At 41.3% G+C, this 17,157-nt stretch overlaps 1 protein-coding gene across 2 annotated transcripts in view; it reads left to right on the top strand.

Moving 5' to 3' along the window:
* Positions 1-17,157, top strand: part of LOC132894301 (formin-like) — a 121,557-nt gene that overhangs the window by 35,799 nt on the left and 68,601 nt on the right. For both annotated transcript variants that reach the window (XM_060933950.1, XM_060933951.1), the window contains exons 6-9: positions 5,412-5,499; positions 12,339-12,400; positions 14,272-14,360; positions 14,966-15,095. In XM_060933950.1, the coding sequence (XP_060789933.1) occupies positions 5,412-5,499; positions 12,339-12,400; positions 14,272-14,360; positions 14,966-15,095 (369 nt within the window). The remainder of the gene's footprint in view (positions 1-5,411; positions 5,500-12,338; positions 12,401-14,271; positions 14,361-14,965; positions 15,096-17,157) is intronic.

Genomic DNA, 17,157 nt, shown 5'->3' with positions numbered 1-17,157 from the left:
AATCTTGTTTTAGCACATTTCCCTTGCGTTGCTCACTGTTAAAAAATAATCATACATTATACACTGTCAAAGAAAAATGTGTTCTGATCTCTCTGTTGTCCTACTACAGGGCTGTAATACGTAGCCTAACGCATAAACATCATGCTACAGTTCTAGTCACAAGATGAATCATGTTTAATACGTCGTTTGTATAATATAATACAAGTCAAACAAACAGACTTTTTAATTGGTTCTGACTCAGAAGTTCTGTTATGATTTACGGGCACTATCACCTCTTGTTTACTAAGCGGCTATTTCAGGGTAGGGTTTGACGCCTGAGAGTGGGATCAAGATATGTAGTCTGTGGTTCTGGGACAAGATGATCTCTGGTAGAACTTTTCCGTAATTTGGTGTGTATGGGTGAAGAATTTTGGCCTCAATATTTGCTAAATGGTGTTGATGTTGCGAAAGTTTGTGAAACACTTAATATCCATTAGTAATACTTACACTGAGCTATTCTACCAGTGTGTCTAAAAAAATTGACTTACATAAATCTTGCAGAGGTTAAACATCTGCACACAATCTTAGTTTGAGACAAGTTGGCAAACCAAATCTACGGTCATTTTGACTTGATCTTCTGATTTATATATTAATACATTGTCTCAGAAAGACTGATATATATATATATATATATATATATATATATATATATATATATATCATCTCATTATCTCTAGCCGCTTTATCCTTCTACAGGGTCGCAGGCAAGCTGGAGCCTATCCCAGCTGACTACGGGCGAAAGGCGGGGTACACCCTGGACAAGTCGCCAGGTCATCACAGGGCCGACACATACACACAGACAACCATTCACACCTACGGTCAATTTAGAGTCACCAGTTAACCTAACCTGCATGTCTTTGGGGGAAACCGGAGCACCCGGAGGAAACCCACGCGGACACGGGGAGAACATGCAAACTCCACACAGAAAGGCCCTCGCCAGCCCCGGGGCTCAAACTCAGGACCTTCTTGCTGTGAGGCGACAGCGCTAACCACTACACCGCCGTGCCGCCTATATATATATATATATATATATATATATATATATATATATATATATCTCAGGGTTCTCCACAGATTGAAAATATAGGGGGGTGGGGGTCAATCGGATAACCTTGAAACAAATTTGCATACACTTACATATGTCATTTGCATAAAATATTCTCAATAGTAATCATTTCGAATAGAGGAATCAATTGGACTGGTACAAAACACATCATACATCAAACATTACACACTTACACATCCTATTCAGACACATTGTTTGAAATGGAACTGGAAAAAATATTTTTTTATTTAGCAAACTACAAAAAAAGAACAGAAAAGTACAGAAAAGTTTTTGTATTAACTATATTCACACTGCTCCACAAAAGCTGACATTGTTTGAAATGGAAATGTAATTGCAGGCACCACTGGAAAAATAATTTTTTTAGAGAGTAAAGTACATTGAAAAGATGTTGTTTTAACTATATTTACACTGCTCTAGGGCTATATTTACACTGCTCTATGGCTATATTTACACTGCTCCATCTATGTTCACCAGTCAACAGTCTAAGAAGATAAAAAAGAAAAATGACATTGTAATTTAAACTCATTCATACAGACTCAAGCAAAATGCATTGTAATAGTTACACAGCCTAACATGATCTCTAAAATATGGTTGCACAAAATGCTTTGATATTTGAAAGAAACTAACTCAAAATTACCTGCTTTCCTCTTTTCTACAGTAGCACTTCCTCTTCTACAGTAACACTGACAGCCAGGTTATATCCTCACGGTTTTATAGGCAATATCACGCTTGCCGCACCAACTTTGAACTTTTTGTTTTTATCCTTTATTTCTCTGCCGACAATAACAATCAGTTATCTCGAACTTGGTGTCAATTCACACGTTATTATAAAGGCGTGTTATCTCCCGGCGCAAGAACAATGTGTCAAAAACGCCGAAGTGTGAAACGCTTTTCTTAGACTATAATCGTCAGACTGACTAAACTAATTGCAGGTAAATGAGTTTCACACTCGGGTGTTGTCGCGTTGTCGGTACTCCAACAGAGAAAGGCTATCTGTCACAAAGAAAACAAAGGGACGTCTCTTCCTTTTGTAAAGGGGCGGCAGAAATTAGGCTAAACGGGGGCGGGAATCACAGAAAGGGGGGCGGCCCACACCTTTAAAACCCCTCGTGGAGAACCCTGTATATATATATATATATATATATATATATATATATATATATATATATCCTGGTAGGCAGAAAGGGAACATGGGAGATATAAATACACTTCATTCGTAACCACACAGATGTTACCCGCTCGTTCTCTGCATCTCCTCTTCCCATTCACAGCTGTCCGTAATCTCACTATCACACATTGATTTTCTCAACTCATGGAGTCCTCAATTGTTTTAATGTTGTGTCTTTGTGCTTTTACATAGTGACTTCTAGGTTTTCTATACGGTATATTTATGTTTTCAGAAATGAGAACTAGGACATTTCATCCATCCATTATCCGTAACCGCTTATCCTGTGCAGGGTCGCGAGTAAGCTGGAGCCTATCCCAGCTGACTACGGGCGAAAGGCGGGGTACACTCTGGACAAGTCACCAGGTCATCACAGGGCTGACACATAGACACAGACAACTATTCACACTCACATTCACACCTACGGTCAATTTAGAGTCACCAGTTAACCTAACCTGCATGTCTTTGGACTGTGGGGGAAACCGGAGCACCCGGAGGAAACCCATGCGGACACGGGGAGAACATGCAAACTCCGCACAGAAAGGCCCTCGCCGGCCACGGGGCTCGAACCCAGAACCTTCTTGCTGTGAGGCGACAGTGCTACACCACCATACTGCCACTAGGATGCTTGTGTCCTGAAATCCTCATCATCCTTCCATCTTTAGTTATATCATGAGTAAAGATGAGTGAGTTTGTCCTATATATAAAATGTATCCCAGATGATATTATATACATGGAATCATCATTGGGTTCCTGAAACTATTTTTTTTTTTAACTTCACATAGATTTTGCATAGATGTGCAAATAGACATGGCAGAAATTGAGGCTCTTCCACAGGGTTAGTCACCGTGATAGAGTGAGGAGTTCAGGAGTGTGAGAAAACTTAGGAGTAGAACTCCTAGTCTGAACTGAGAGTAGGTTTGGGCACCTCATGAGCATGCCCCCGGATGGGCTGTGGGTAAAGCTGTATTAGGCACGTCAGACTGGATGGAGACCCAAGAGAAATTGCATCCGACAGTTGGCTTGGGAATGTCTGGGCATCTCACAGGAGGAGCTGGAAGATAGGGAAGTCTGGGTTGGCCTTCTCAGCCTGTTGCCACCACAAACCCCATCAGGAAAAGCAGGGAATGAATGGATGAATGAATATTATATATAAAGTATTCAATCAACAACCTGCTAATCTCACAGGCAGATATTTTCTTTAACATCACTGGTCGTTTTCTGCTGTGGAATTCATTTTCTTTCATGACTACTAAAGACTTGGTAGATTCTCTTCTATCCATAATATTCAAGCTATGCTAGTTTTCCACAATACCTAATCCATTAGATCTGTTGAGCACTAGCCCCACTCAGTCATAGTCCAACGTATGATTTATAAGGCTGGTTTGCTTTAACACGTTAGTTCATTAGAGGTGTTAAGAGAGGCACTCCCACTCTTGCAGTGTCTGTGGGAGGGGAGGCCAGGGGAGATCCCCGGTGACATTAATAATGAATGCAGTAGCAGCATGCCCACTTTGCTGGCTGTAATGCAATACTCACTTTAAAGACCCCTCTTGCTGATTCCCACTGAACGCCTTGGTAGCTCAGTGCCAGCAAGAGTGCTCAACTGCTACCTAATGAATAAGCCCGAGACATTAACTTTTAAAGTGGGGCTTTAACTTGCCAAAAACTGTTTTGTCCTTTATGGGGATATTCACTCATATCTAATTGTGACCATGTGTAGGGACAAATAAAAATCTTGTAAATTTATAGTTCGTTATAAAATCTCTTAGCCGGCTTGTCCAGAGCCAAAAGATGTCCTTTTATGGTTCCAGTTTTTTCTTGTTTTATTCCCAACTGCATCCTAATTGTGACTATATCACAAAATGAAAGATGTTTTTTACTGTTTATTCAATGATTTTAAAAATGGCTATATGTAAACTTCAAAATCTGATAAGGTTGAATGATTAGGGGTGTGTGTGTGTGTATATATATATATATATATATATATATATATATATATATATATATATATATATATATATATAATTTTTTTTTTTTTTTTTTTTTTTAAGAAAGCTTGCCAGAAAGGTTAACAGGGCAACTGTTTAAGTCTAGAGGTGTGTATTGGGTCTGGGATCCTAAGAAAAAGTAGTGTGCGTGAGAGGTTTTTACTTTCTCGTGGAAGTGAGCGAGCAGTCAGATGTGAAGCTCCTGGAACAAGGAAAGGCCATGTTTATTAACAGGTACATTTATCCTTAGTAACTGCCTGGTCAGGGTCAGAGTGGCTTAAATTAGCCGACTAGTTTGTATATATTTTTCAAAAGAGAACCAACTAAATACACCCACGCACACACACACACAGACACACACACAGGTTATGTATATGTGTGTGTGTGTGTCCATCCACCAGATTTTCATACCAGATGCTCAGATTATGGATTTTGAGTTATACCTGTTGCATTAAACTACCAAGCCTCTGTTTGCAGGAAATACAAATCAAAATGAAATTGGACCAAGGGAAGTTCCTGTAAATCTGACATGAAATCATGTGCATGCAACCCAAAATGGTCCATTTTCCAGGCACTGACTCTAGACAGTCCATCAGGAGACAATCTCGACTAGATTATTGGCGAATTCCCCAGATTTATTGAGCAACAGACCACAAAGTGCTGCACAGAAGGTCAAGAAAACACATAGTGAACTATTAGCGCCGCCAAGCAAATGTTGCGCGAAAACTGCACTCGCATGATCGACGCATTTTCACTACAAATCAAAATGTCATTCACCAATTTTTATGGCAGAAAGAAGATCTATATTTGTCTCAGTCGTGGCTGATGTTAAAAGTGGTAAATGTATCCTGTAGGGGCGCTATTGAGGTGATTATTCATTGATAGTTACTGGATCAACCAGCAAAAACGGTGCAAAATATCGCGCGCTTTTCAACACCATTCCTACACATTCTGTAAACAGAGCATCTGGTACAAAAATCCCGTGGCGCCTCTCTCTCTCTCTCTCTCTCTCTCTCTCTCTCTCTCTCTCTCATACACACACACACACACACACACACACATGTTCATGAAGCAGAAATTGTTAATCTGTTTGAACATATTTGTTCATGTTTATCCCTAACTTTTGGTCATTTATTTGCATTCCTTTCAGATAATCAAGTTATTAGATGGGAAACGTTCTCAGGCAGTGGGGATCCTAATATCCAGCCTTCATCTGGAGATGAAGGATATTCATCAAGGTGAGAACAGCACCCCTCCACACAACCCGTATAACCATTTCCTGTCTTTCTTAAATGCTTCCCCCTATTTTAATTGGACAGCAATTCTCTTAAATCATTCTTCCAGACTTGATAACTCACAGATGGGTCAATTATGATTAGCAGGGGAATATTTTTGCATTGAGCAACTGTAATTTTCCCCATTTTGCACTGATGTCTTGTGATTTATTTCCAGTCAGCCTTTTTATGAAATTCCTACATCTGTAGTGAGTGCTGGTGTCATTTGAATGAAATGTGTGTGTGTCTGTGCGTGTGTGTGTGTGTCTGGGGGTTTGGTGAGTAAGCAAACACGCAGTGTAGGAATTTGTTATCCATTAATAGATGCTTTTAGGAGACTTGGGAGACTTTTTCCCGGTCCAGGAAAAAAAAAAAAAAAGACAGACACAGAAAATGCAAAGACAGCAGGTTCGAGCCTGTGTGTCTGTGGGTAAGGTGATCTGGTTATTATAGCTGGTGACACTCTCTGTAGCCCTAATGGGAGTGAGGCTGTAATAATCTGAGTGTATATAAATCCACATCACTGAATACACACACACATACACACATGCAGACTTAGCCACACACACTTGGACAAAAAGCATGTTGGACTTTGGGTCCGGCAGCCCGTTGCTTGTGCTCTCTCTCTCTCTCTCTCTCTCTCTCTCTCTCTCTCTCTCTCACAGCATGTATGGATCCCTTAATGTGAGGTTTGGGAGAAATACAAACTCTGAGTGTCACAGTACAGCAGAGTCTTCTAATAGGCATGCTGAAGAGGTTAGCTGCTTCCCAGCTCAGCAAATTAAACAGACATGGTTGGTATGTTTGGTGTACACGGGTAACACAGAGCGAGACAGGCGTAGAAATTGGTCGAGAGGAAAAGACTAATAAGTTTGCATGCACGACTTCAGTGACCACTACTGATCTTGGACCTCCCATACACAAAAGCTCACCCCGGCCCCTCATTCAAGGTGGCAGTAGCTGACGGCCTTTGATCTACAGTTGTGAAGAAATTTCCAGAACATGCCCCCCACCCCTACATCCAGCACACACAGCCTTCATCATTGTGTGACTGATCAAACACTCTACATGATAAAAACCTGATCCACATCTGCTGTACATGTTGTCAGTGAGACTGTTAGCAAATTGCCAAGCTCAGCAGAGGAAAGCAGATAGGCGCGGTGTCATTTGGAGGATACTAGGGTCTCCAGAAGGAAGCCAGAAAGTTTGTCAGACTGCTAAAGCGTTGCTGTGTAAAATGGCAGTGCAGCTTAATTGGATGTACCGTAGGTTATCGAAACATAATATACTGGAGCTGTCGGTCAAAAAGCTCTTTTCTTCTCGAGCAATATAGATTATAGAACTGTGGTAGTTCTGCATGTGTGGGTCTTGAGGTTAAGCAATTACAGGCTTTTGGGTATGACCCATGGCCTACAGGCTTTGTTCCATGTGTGTGTGTGTGTGTATGAATGAGAGAAAGATGATATATACCCAACAGCTGTGGTCAGAAGTTTACATACATGGACATGAGTGTCATGGCAATATTGAGCTTTCACTGATTTCTTTGAACTGTTCTTTTTCTGTGGCAGAATAATTGTACAACATACATCGTTAATAGAAAAAAATAAGAATTTGGTGCACAAGTTTTAATTTGTTTTGGGATTTCTGAAATTAACACAAGGTCACAAGGTTTTTTATCCCCCGCTGGCCGAAAGGCCCGAAGGGGGATTATGTCGTGGTGATTTCCATCCATCTGTCCGTCCGTCCCGGGAAGGGTGCTCATCTTCTGGAATCAACTCCTCTTACAATTTTTCGAGGAATTTTATGAAACTTGGCAGGATTCTTTGTTATATGTTGGTACAATGCATCTTGTAATTTTGTTAAATTCGGTCACATTTTGCCAGAGTTACAGCCCTTGATTAATAAAATTATACTTTGACAATTTCATGAGAGTGTGCTTGCCTTCTGACATCAACTCCTCTCACAATTTTTGGACGAATTTCTCGAAGCTTGGCAAAAGGCCTTGTTATATAACGGAAATACACATATTGCGATTTAATTTCATTTGTGAAAATTTTACCAGAGTTTTGACCCTTGATTAAATAACTTGTACTTTGACAATTTCATGAGGGTGTACGTTCTTCTGAAATCAACTCCTCTCACAATTTGTGGAGGGATTTCATCAAACTTGGCAAAAGGCTTTGTTATGTGACAGTTATACGCATATTGAAATTTCGCTTAATTTGGGCAAATTTTACCAGAGTTATGCCCTTGATTATTAACAAACTTGTACTTTGGCAATTTCATCAAGGTGTGCTTGCTTTCTGAAATCAGCTTCCCTCACAATTTGTATTATCCCCCACTGGTTGAAAGGCCCGAAGGGGGACTGTGTCGTGGCGATGTCGGTCCATCCCAGGAAGGGTACTCGCCTTCTGAACTCAACTCCGCTCACAATTTTTGGAGGAATTTCATGAATTGTGACAGGATTGTTTGTTATATGTCAGTCATACTGTACGCATATTGCAATTTTGTTCAATTCAGTCGCATTTTACCAGAGTTATGGCATGGTTGCCAGCGGGGGATATTGTGCTCTCAGAGCACTCTTGTATTAAAAATGTACACTCACCGGCCACTTTATTAGGTACCCCTTTACACCTGCTGTTTTATGCAGTTCTCTAATCAGCCAGTCCTTTGACAGCAGCGCAATGCATAAAATCATGCAGATACAAATCAAGAGCGCTTCAGTTAATGTTTACTTCAAACACCAGAATGGGAAAAATTGTGATCTCAAAGTGTGACTTTCACTGGGGCATGGTTGTTGGCGCCAGTAGGCTGGTTTGAGTATTTCAGAAACTGCTGACCTCCTGGGGTTTTCACACACAGCAAGTCTCTAGAGTTTACACAGAATGGTGCGAAAAACAAAAAACATTGAGCAAGTGACAGTTCTGTGGGTGGAAACATCTTGTTAATAAGAGAGTTCAGAGGAAAATGGCCGGATTGGTTCGAGCTGCCAGGAGGGATATAGTAACTCATAGCAACTCTTTACAAACGTGGTGAGCAGAAAAATATCTCAGCTGGCAGGGTTCCACTCCTGCCAGCCAAGAACAGGACTCTTAGAATCAAGAATAAGTTCCTATTAAAGTGGCCAGTGAGTGTATACAGTACAATCATTCAACCACAGGGGGAACAAAAAAAAAACCAGTTCAAAGAAATCACTGAAATGATCATGAATGATACTGCCATAACGTTCATGTCTATAATGACATTTATGCCCGTGTATGTAAACTTCTGACCCCAACTGTATGTGCTATGTACCCTCTGTCATCAAAGTCATTAACATGTCATCTCCCTTGTAGCATTGCATCATAAAGCACATGACACATTCTTTTACATAATTCTATAGAAAGAGTATATTCCATACATCCATAAATCCACAGACTTCACATAAAAAATTCTTTAGTGCAGTGATATCCATCCATCCATCCATCCATCCATCCATCCATCCATCCATCCATTTTCTATATCGGTTATCCGTCAGGGTCGCGGGGGAAGCTGAAGCCAATCCCAGTTGACTTGTGTGAGAGACGGTGTACACCCTGGGCAGGTCAGCAATCTATCACAGGGCTAACACAGAAACAAACAACCGTTTACACTCCCATTCACACTTCTGGGCAATTTAGGTGGGGTTTACATTAGACCGTATCAGCGGATCATCAGATTAACGTTTTTAAAACGATTAGTGTGCACACAGCAACGCCAATACACGATTCGCGTGCACACAGCAACACCAATACACGGATACACTCGGCTCCGCAGGCATCCTGCGCTCCAAATCACTCCGCCCTGAACAGCGAGTGCCCTCTGGAGGGTGCGCACTCCGGCCCTGTGCAGCTCACAGAGCGCGCGAGTGAAGTGCACAAGCAGTGATTCGGGACTGAGCCGCTGTGTGTGTGATCCCAGCGCATATCACTTACCACTTGCAAGTGGAAGGATGGCAAGCCTAAAGACAATCATAACTACACAATGGGCAGTATTTGCATCAGTATTTGCAGTATTTTCATACTTTTATACTCTTTAATGAAAGGTGATACAAGGCGGAAGTCCGCGCCATTTTTCAGCAGTCGCGTCACATGACCAACGCCAGCGAATCAGGAAGGTGGATGTCACAGTGACGTTGTCCAATGACGACACCAGCTAGAGCTCAGCACAGCGTATCCGCGTATTCTCAATGTTTACACAGCACCGGACCAGACACGATCTAGATTGAATACGTGGACCCTGGCGGATTCCCGTTTCCCGGCGTTTCCAGGCGTTTTAATGTAAACGGACAATGCATCCGCGAAGAAAACGAGACAGATACGGTCTAATGTAAACTTGGCCTTAGAGTAGCCAGTTGACCTACACTAGGTGTGTCTGTATATCCATCCATCCATCCATCCATCCGTTATCCGTAGCCGCTTATCCTGTTCTGCAGGGTCGCAGGCAAGCTGGAGCCTATCCCAGCTGACTACGGGCGAAAGGCGGGGTACACCCTGGACAAGTCGCCAGGTCATCGCAGGGCTGGTACACAGAGACAAACAACCATTCACACTCACATTCACACCTACGGTCAATTTAGAGTCACCAGTTAACCTAACCTGCATGTCTTTGGACTGTGGGGGAAACTGGAGCACCCGGAGGAAACCCACAGAGGCTCAGGGAGAACATACAAACTCCGCACAGAAAGGCCCCTGTCAGCCACGAAGTTTGAGCCCAGAACCTTCTTGCTATGAGGAGACAGCGATAACCATTACACCACCATGCTTCCTAGAGCAGTGATATTATTACAAAAGTAATTAGATATAGTAGTGTACTGTAATTGGTGCAGTACATAATAATTAAGTGATAACAGGTAGGCTATAACAAAATATCTTACTTATACAGTATTAAAAGCTTTTTTGGCCAGAATTTGTACTCTGTTGTGGATGTTTTGTTGCAGTGGGACGTGATAAATGTACCTGCTGTACGACAGTATAAATGTGTTCCCCTGATCATGTGAAAATGTATGTAGTCCATCATTAGCCAGCTCCCTTTCAGTTCAGTAAAAATAGAATGGGTTTAGTAATATATTCACATCTATTGTGTCCTCTTTCTTCAGTGGTATATTGAAATATACAAGAGGGGAAAAAACAGATACTGGAGTGCAAATTACATGTTTTCTTTATGATTGTGGAAGCAGGGAGAAAATAACGAGATTATCAATGAGAGTGTAGCTCACTCTGGCCCCATCTAGTCCAGAAGGAACGATCTTGTGCAATAAATGTTGCAATCTATATACACTATATACACTCTAGGAACACCTACCTATTTACCAGAAAGAATCCAAAACGCCGAGGAATTGACCGAAAAGAAGCGATTTTTGTTAAACTGCTCATTAAGGCTTAGTTAGTCCGTCCATTATCCATAACCACTTATCCTGTGCAGGGTCGCAGGCAAGCTGGAGCCTATCCCAGCTGACTATAGGCGAGAGGCAGGGTGCACCCTGGACAAGTCGCCAGGTCATCACAGGGCTGACACAGAGACACACAACCATTTACACTCACATTCACACCTACGGTCAATTTAGAGCCACCAATTAGCCTAACCTGCATGTCTTTGGACTGTGGGGGAAACCGGGAGCACCTGGAGGAAACCCACATAGACACGGGGAGAACATGCAAACCCCACACAGAAAGGCCCTTGTTGGCCGCTGGGCTCGAACCCAGAACCTTCTTGCTGTGAGGCGACAGTGCTAACCACTACACCACCGTGCTGCCCTAGTTAGCCCATAACTTCATTAATAATTGTAATTAAGCAAATCTGGGTAGACCTTACATGGACCCTAGGTACGCCTACCTTCATGCCAGAAAGAATCAAAATTGGTGAAGAACTGAGGGAGAAGAAGCGATTTGTGTGGAAACTGCTCGTTCGGGCTTAATTACTCCATGTCTTAATTATTAATTGCAATTATGCAAATTTGGGTACAAGTTTTATGCACCCCAGGCAGACCCACCTTCCTGCCAAAAAGAATAAAAATCGGTGAAGAATTGAGAGAGAAGAAGCGATTTTCATGAAACGTGGATGACGCCGGATGGACAACGGACAACACATGATGGCATAAGCTCATCGCCTGACGGCCGAACGAGCTAATAAATGTTAATTTCTCAGTTGACTGTACCTAGGAGGCATGTTGCCACTTCACATCTGCAGGATGGTTCCATGGTTCGAATCGAGCATTACGTTTCATTGTGGTGACTCAGGTGTTTTCAGCATGACAACATAACGCTAATTCAGTGTAAGCCATCAGAAATGAAAAACTGTAAAGCATATCATTATCATAGCTGTTCGGGTTAAAGCAGTGTTTATGCTCATTTTCTTTATTATCAGTTACTTTATTGTATGACCTCTGATGTTATACAGAAAAAAAAATCAGGCTCCTGAAATCCTGTAAATGTTCAGAGATGTCAGGAAAAAATGCATATGCGTTCGGAGACAACAGCGAATTCTCACTAATGCAGCCATTTTGTGAACGTTTGTTACCTCCGCCAAGGAGGTTATGTTTTCGGTAGCGTTGGTTTGTTTGTTAGCAACATTATAGGAAAAGTAATGAACGGATTGCTCTGAAATTTTTTCCAGAGGTGTGACTGGGCACAAGTAACAATCCATTAAATTTTGGCGGTGATCCGGATCACCTTCTGGATCCTGGATTTTTTTAAAGGATTCTTGGCGGAGGTCTGCGCTCTCCGAGTGCTTTTCTAGTTATATCTGTGTATGGGAGTTGATTTACTGTTGATTTACCATTGCAGCTGTTCTTACTGTGGACAACTCGATAGTGGATTTGGAAACGATTGAGGCTTTGTATGAAAATGTGAGTAATTTCTAAGCAAATGTTCATTTAAATTTTCATTTTTATATTTTAGTTAATATCAATATGACACTTATGACATCTTGTTTCAATATTGTGCTGGAGTCACATGTTGAGAGCTCTGCCAGCATTACTTTGTCTCTTTTCTGGGATTTGTATGGCTTGGATTTGGTTATTATTATTATTATTATTATTATTACTACAACCCCGATTCCAAAAAAGTTGGGACAAAGTACAAATTATAAATAAAAACGGAATGCAATAATTTACAAATCTCAAAAACTGATATTGTATTCACAATAGAACATAGATAACATATCAGATGTCGAAAATGAGACATTTTGAAATTTCATGCCAAACATTGGCTCATTTGAAATTTCATGACAGCAACACATCACAAAAAAGTTGGGACAGGGGCAATAAGAGGCTGGAAAAGTTAAAGGTACAAAAAAGAACAGCTGGAGGACCAAATTGCAACTCATTAGGTCAATTGGCAATAGGTCATTAACATGACTGGGTATAAAAAGAGCATCTTGGAGTGGCAGCGGCTCTCAGAAGTAAAGATGGGAAGAGGATCACCAATCCCCCTAATTCTGCACCGACAAATAGTGGAGCAATATCAGAAGGAGTTCAACAGTGTAAAATTGCAAAGAGTTTGAACATATCATCATCTACAGTGCATAATATCATCAAAAGATTCAGAGAATCTGGAAGAATCTCTGTGCGTAAGGGTCAAGGCCGGAAAACCATACTGGGTGCCCGTGATCTTCGGGCCCTTAGACGGCACTGCATCACATACAGGCATGCTTCTGTATTGGAAATCACAAAATGGGCTCAGGAATATTTCCAGAGAACATTATCTGTGAACACAATTCACCGTGCCATCCACCGTTGCCAGCTAAAACTCTATAGTTCAAAGAAGAAGCCGTATCTAAACGTGATCCAGAAGCGCAGACGTCTTCTCTGGGCCAAGGCTCATTTAAAATGGACTGTGGCAAAGTGGAAAACTGTTCTGTGGTCCGACGAATCAAAATTTGAAGTTCTTTATGGAAATCAGGGACGCCGTGTCATTCGGACTAAAGAGGAGAAGGACGACCCAAGTTGTTATCAGTGCTCAGTTCAGGAGCCTGCATCTCTGATGGTATGGGGTTGCATTAGTGCGTGTGGCATGGGCAGCTTACACATCTGGAAAGACACCATCAATGCTGAAAGGTATATCCAGGTTCTAGAGCAACATATGCTCACATCCAGACGACGTCTCTTTCAGGGAAGACCTTGCATTTTCCAACATGACAATGCCAAACCACATACTGCATCAATTACAGCATCATGGCTGCGTAGAAGAAGGGTCCGGGTACTGAACTGGCCAGCCTGCAGTCCAGATCTTTCACCCATAGAAAACATTTGGCGCATCATAAAACGGAAGATACGACAAAAAAGACCTAAGACAGTTGAGCGACTAGAATCCTACATTAGACAAGAATGGGTTAACATTCCTATCCCTAAACTTGAGCAACTTGTCTCCTCAGTCCCCAGACGTTTACAGACTGTTGTAAAGAGAAAAGGGGATGTCTCACAGTGGTAAACATGGCCTTGTCACAACTTTTTTGAGATGTGTTGTTGTCATGAAATTTAAAATCACCTAATTTTTCACTTTAAATGATACATTTTCTCAGTTTAAACATTTGATATGTCATCTATGTTCTATTCTGAATAAAATATGGAATTTTGAAACTTCCACATCATTGCATTCCATTTTTATTTACAATTTGTACTTTGTCCCAACTTTTTTGGAATCGGGGTTGTATTATTATTGTTATTATTCGTAGATGTTGCATTGTGTTGTGCTAGTAATTATCTGGATTTGATTACAGAGGGCTCAGAATGATGAACTGGAGAAGATCAAAAAACATTACAAGAACGCAAAAGAGGATGAAGTCAAACTTTTGGATAAGCCTGAACAGTATGATGAGTGTTTTTAAAATTTTATTATTGTTTAAATTGATTCCTCAAGCTGGTTCATGTAAAGCAAAATATCCTTCACACATCATTTGTATGACTGATGTAATGATTTATGAAACTCTGAAACCATGTAAAGTTATGACGATTAAATTAGTTTTTAATAATTTGCTTATGACAATATTTGAAATATTAAGCTGCATGCACAACTTTTAAATAGCTTTAACTTCTTGTTACAAGAGTTAAAGATTTTTGAACTACCAAGAATAAGAATCAGAAATGAAGGTCACCAGCAGTCATGAATAAACCTTAATCCAGATACAATCCATTTTCACGAGAATGAGTCAGGAGTGTTCGCTTTGAGCTTTAGAGTTATTGATTCCAGCAGGATGCTATTTAAATTGAAAACGAGTCTATGACACTCATAGCTTTGGTTCTTAAGTAAATCGCACTTAATAGCTCTTAGTTGCATCCAGATTTTGCAGTTTGTGTTGAAAACCAGGTCTTCCGCGATGTGTCTCTAGTTTGCATGCAAACTGGAAAAAAATGTAACTTATGTGCTAGTACTTATGGATATTGTGTTATGTTCCTTTTCTCTTTTCTTTAAAGATTCCTATATGAACTGGCCCAGATTCCGGATTTTGCCGGTCGAGCTCACTGCATCATATTCCAGGCAGTGTTTCTGGACTCCATATCGTCCATCCACGGTAAAGTAGAGATCATCTCCACAGTGTGTAAGGTACGTCCTGGCAGTGCTACCAGACTTTAATGCTGAGATAAGAATTACTGTATTTAATATAATGATTATAATTGAACAGGAACTACCGGTACAATGGATATAAAAAGTGTACACACCCCGTTAAAATGATAGGTTTTTCTGATGTAAAAAAAAAAAACATGAGATCACGATAAATAATTTCAAAACTTTTCCCACCTTTAATGTGACCTATAAGCTGTACAATTCAATTGAAAAACAAACAAATCTGTTCTGGGGAAAAAACACTCATCTCATCTCATTATCTCTCGCCGCTTTATCCTGTTCTACAGGGTCGCAGGCAAGCTGGAGCCTATCCCAGCTGACTACGGGCGAAAGGCGGGGTACACCCTGGACAAGTCGCCAGGTCATCACAGGGCTGACACATAGACACAGACAACCATTCACACTCACATTCACACCTACGGTCAATTTAGAGTCACCAGTTACCCTAACCTGCATGTCTTTGGACTGTGGGGGAAACCGGAGCACCCGGAGGAAACCCACGCGGACACGGGGAGAACATACAAACTCCGCACAGAAAGGTCCTCGCTGGCCACGGGGCTCGAACCCGGACCTTCTTGCTGTGAGGCGACAGCGCTAACCACTACACCACCGTGCCGCCCGGGGAAAAACACAAAAAAATAAAAAATGTACAATAAGCTGGTTGCATAAGTGTGCACGCCCTTAAAGTAATACTTTGTTGAAGCAACTTTTGATTTCATTACAGCATTCAGTCTTTTTGGGTCGGAGTCTATCAGCCTGCCACATCTAGACTTGGCAATATTTGCCCACTCTTCCTTGCAAAAGCGCTCCGAATCTGTCAGATTGCGAGGGCATCTCTTGTGCACAGCCCTCTTCAGGTCACCCCACAGATTTTCAATTGGATTTAGGTCTGGGCTCTGGCTGGGCCGTTCCAAAACTTTTTTGGGGTCATTGTTGTGCTGAAAGATGAAATTCCTCTTCATCTTCAGCAGACACCTGAAGGTTTTGGGCCAAAATTGACTGGTATTTAGAACTGTTCATAATTCCCTCCACCTTGACTAAAGCTCCTGTTCCAGCTGAAGAAAAACAACCCCAAAACATGCTTCACTGTGGGTATGGTGTTCTTTTGGTGATGCGCAGTGTTGTTTTTGCGCCAAACATACCTTTCGGAGTTGTGGCCAAAAAGTTCAACCTTGGTTTCATCAGACCATAACACATTTTCCCCACATGCTTTTGGGAGAGTTGATGAATTTTTTTTTTTTTTGCAAAATTTAGCCGGGCCTGGATGTTTTTCTTTGACCCCACCTTATAGTCCAGACATATGGAGAATACGGGAGATTGTTGTCACATATAGTACACAACCAGTACTTGCCAGAAATTCCTGCAGCTCCTTCAGTGTTGCTGTCGGCCTCTCGGCAGCCTCCCTGACCAGTTTTCGTCTTGTTTTTTCATCAATTTTGGAGGGACGTCCAGTTCTCGGTAATGTCACTGTCATCCCATATTTTCTTCACTTCTTGATGACCGTCTTCACTGTGCTCCATGGTATATCTAATGCTGTGGAAATGTTTTTGTACCCTTCTCCTGACTGATACCTTTCAACATTGAGATCCCTCTGATGCTTTGTAAGCTCTCTGTGAACCCTGGCTTTTGCTGGAGGATGCAACTGAGTAAATGTCTGAACTTTATTTGGGGTTAATCAGAAGTCATTTTAATTGATGGCAGGTGTGAACCCAAAAAGACTGAATGCTGTAATTAAATCAAAAGGTGCTTCAACGAAGTATGAGTTTAAGGGTGTGCACACTTATGCAACCAGCTTACTGTACGTTTTTATTTTTTAGGTTTTTCCCCCGAACAGATTTGTTTGTTTTTCAATTGAATTGTACAGGTTATAGGTCACATTAAAGGTGGGGAAAGTTTTGAAATTATTTATTGTGGTCTCATTTTTTTACATCAGAAAAACCGATCATTTTCACGGGGTGTGTACACGTTCTATATCCACTGTATCTTTTTTTTAACAGAACAGGCTGTCTGTTTATGGTTGGCCTTTTTTTTACTGAATTAC

The sequence above is a fragment of the Neoarius graeffei genome, chromosome 11 (assembly GCF_027579695.1).
Source record: "Neoarius graeffei isolate fNeoGra1 chromosome 11, fNeoGra1.pri, whole genome shotgun sequence".
Taxonomy (NCBI): domain Eukaryota; kingdom Metazoa; phylum Chordata; class Actinopteri; order Siluriformes; family Ariidae; genus Neoarius; species Neoarius graeffei.
The sequence above is the reverse complement of the archived record's forward strand: the minus strand, read 5'-3'. Positions and strand labels throughout refer to the sequence as shown.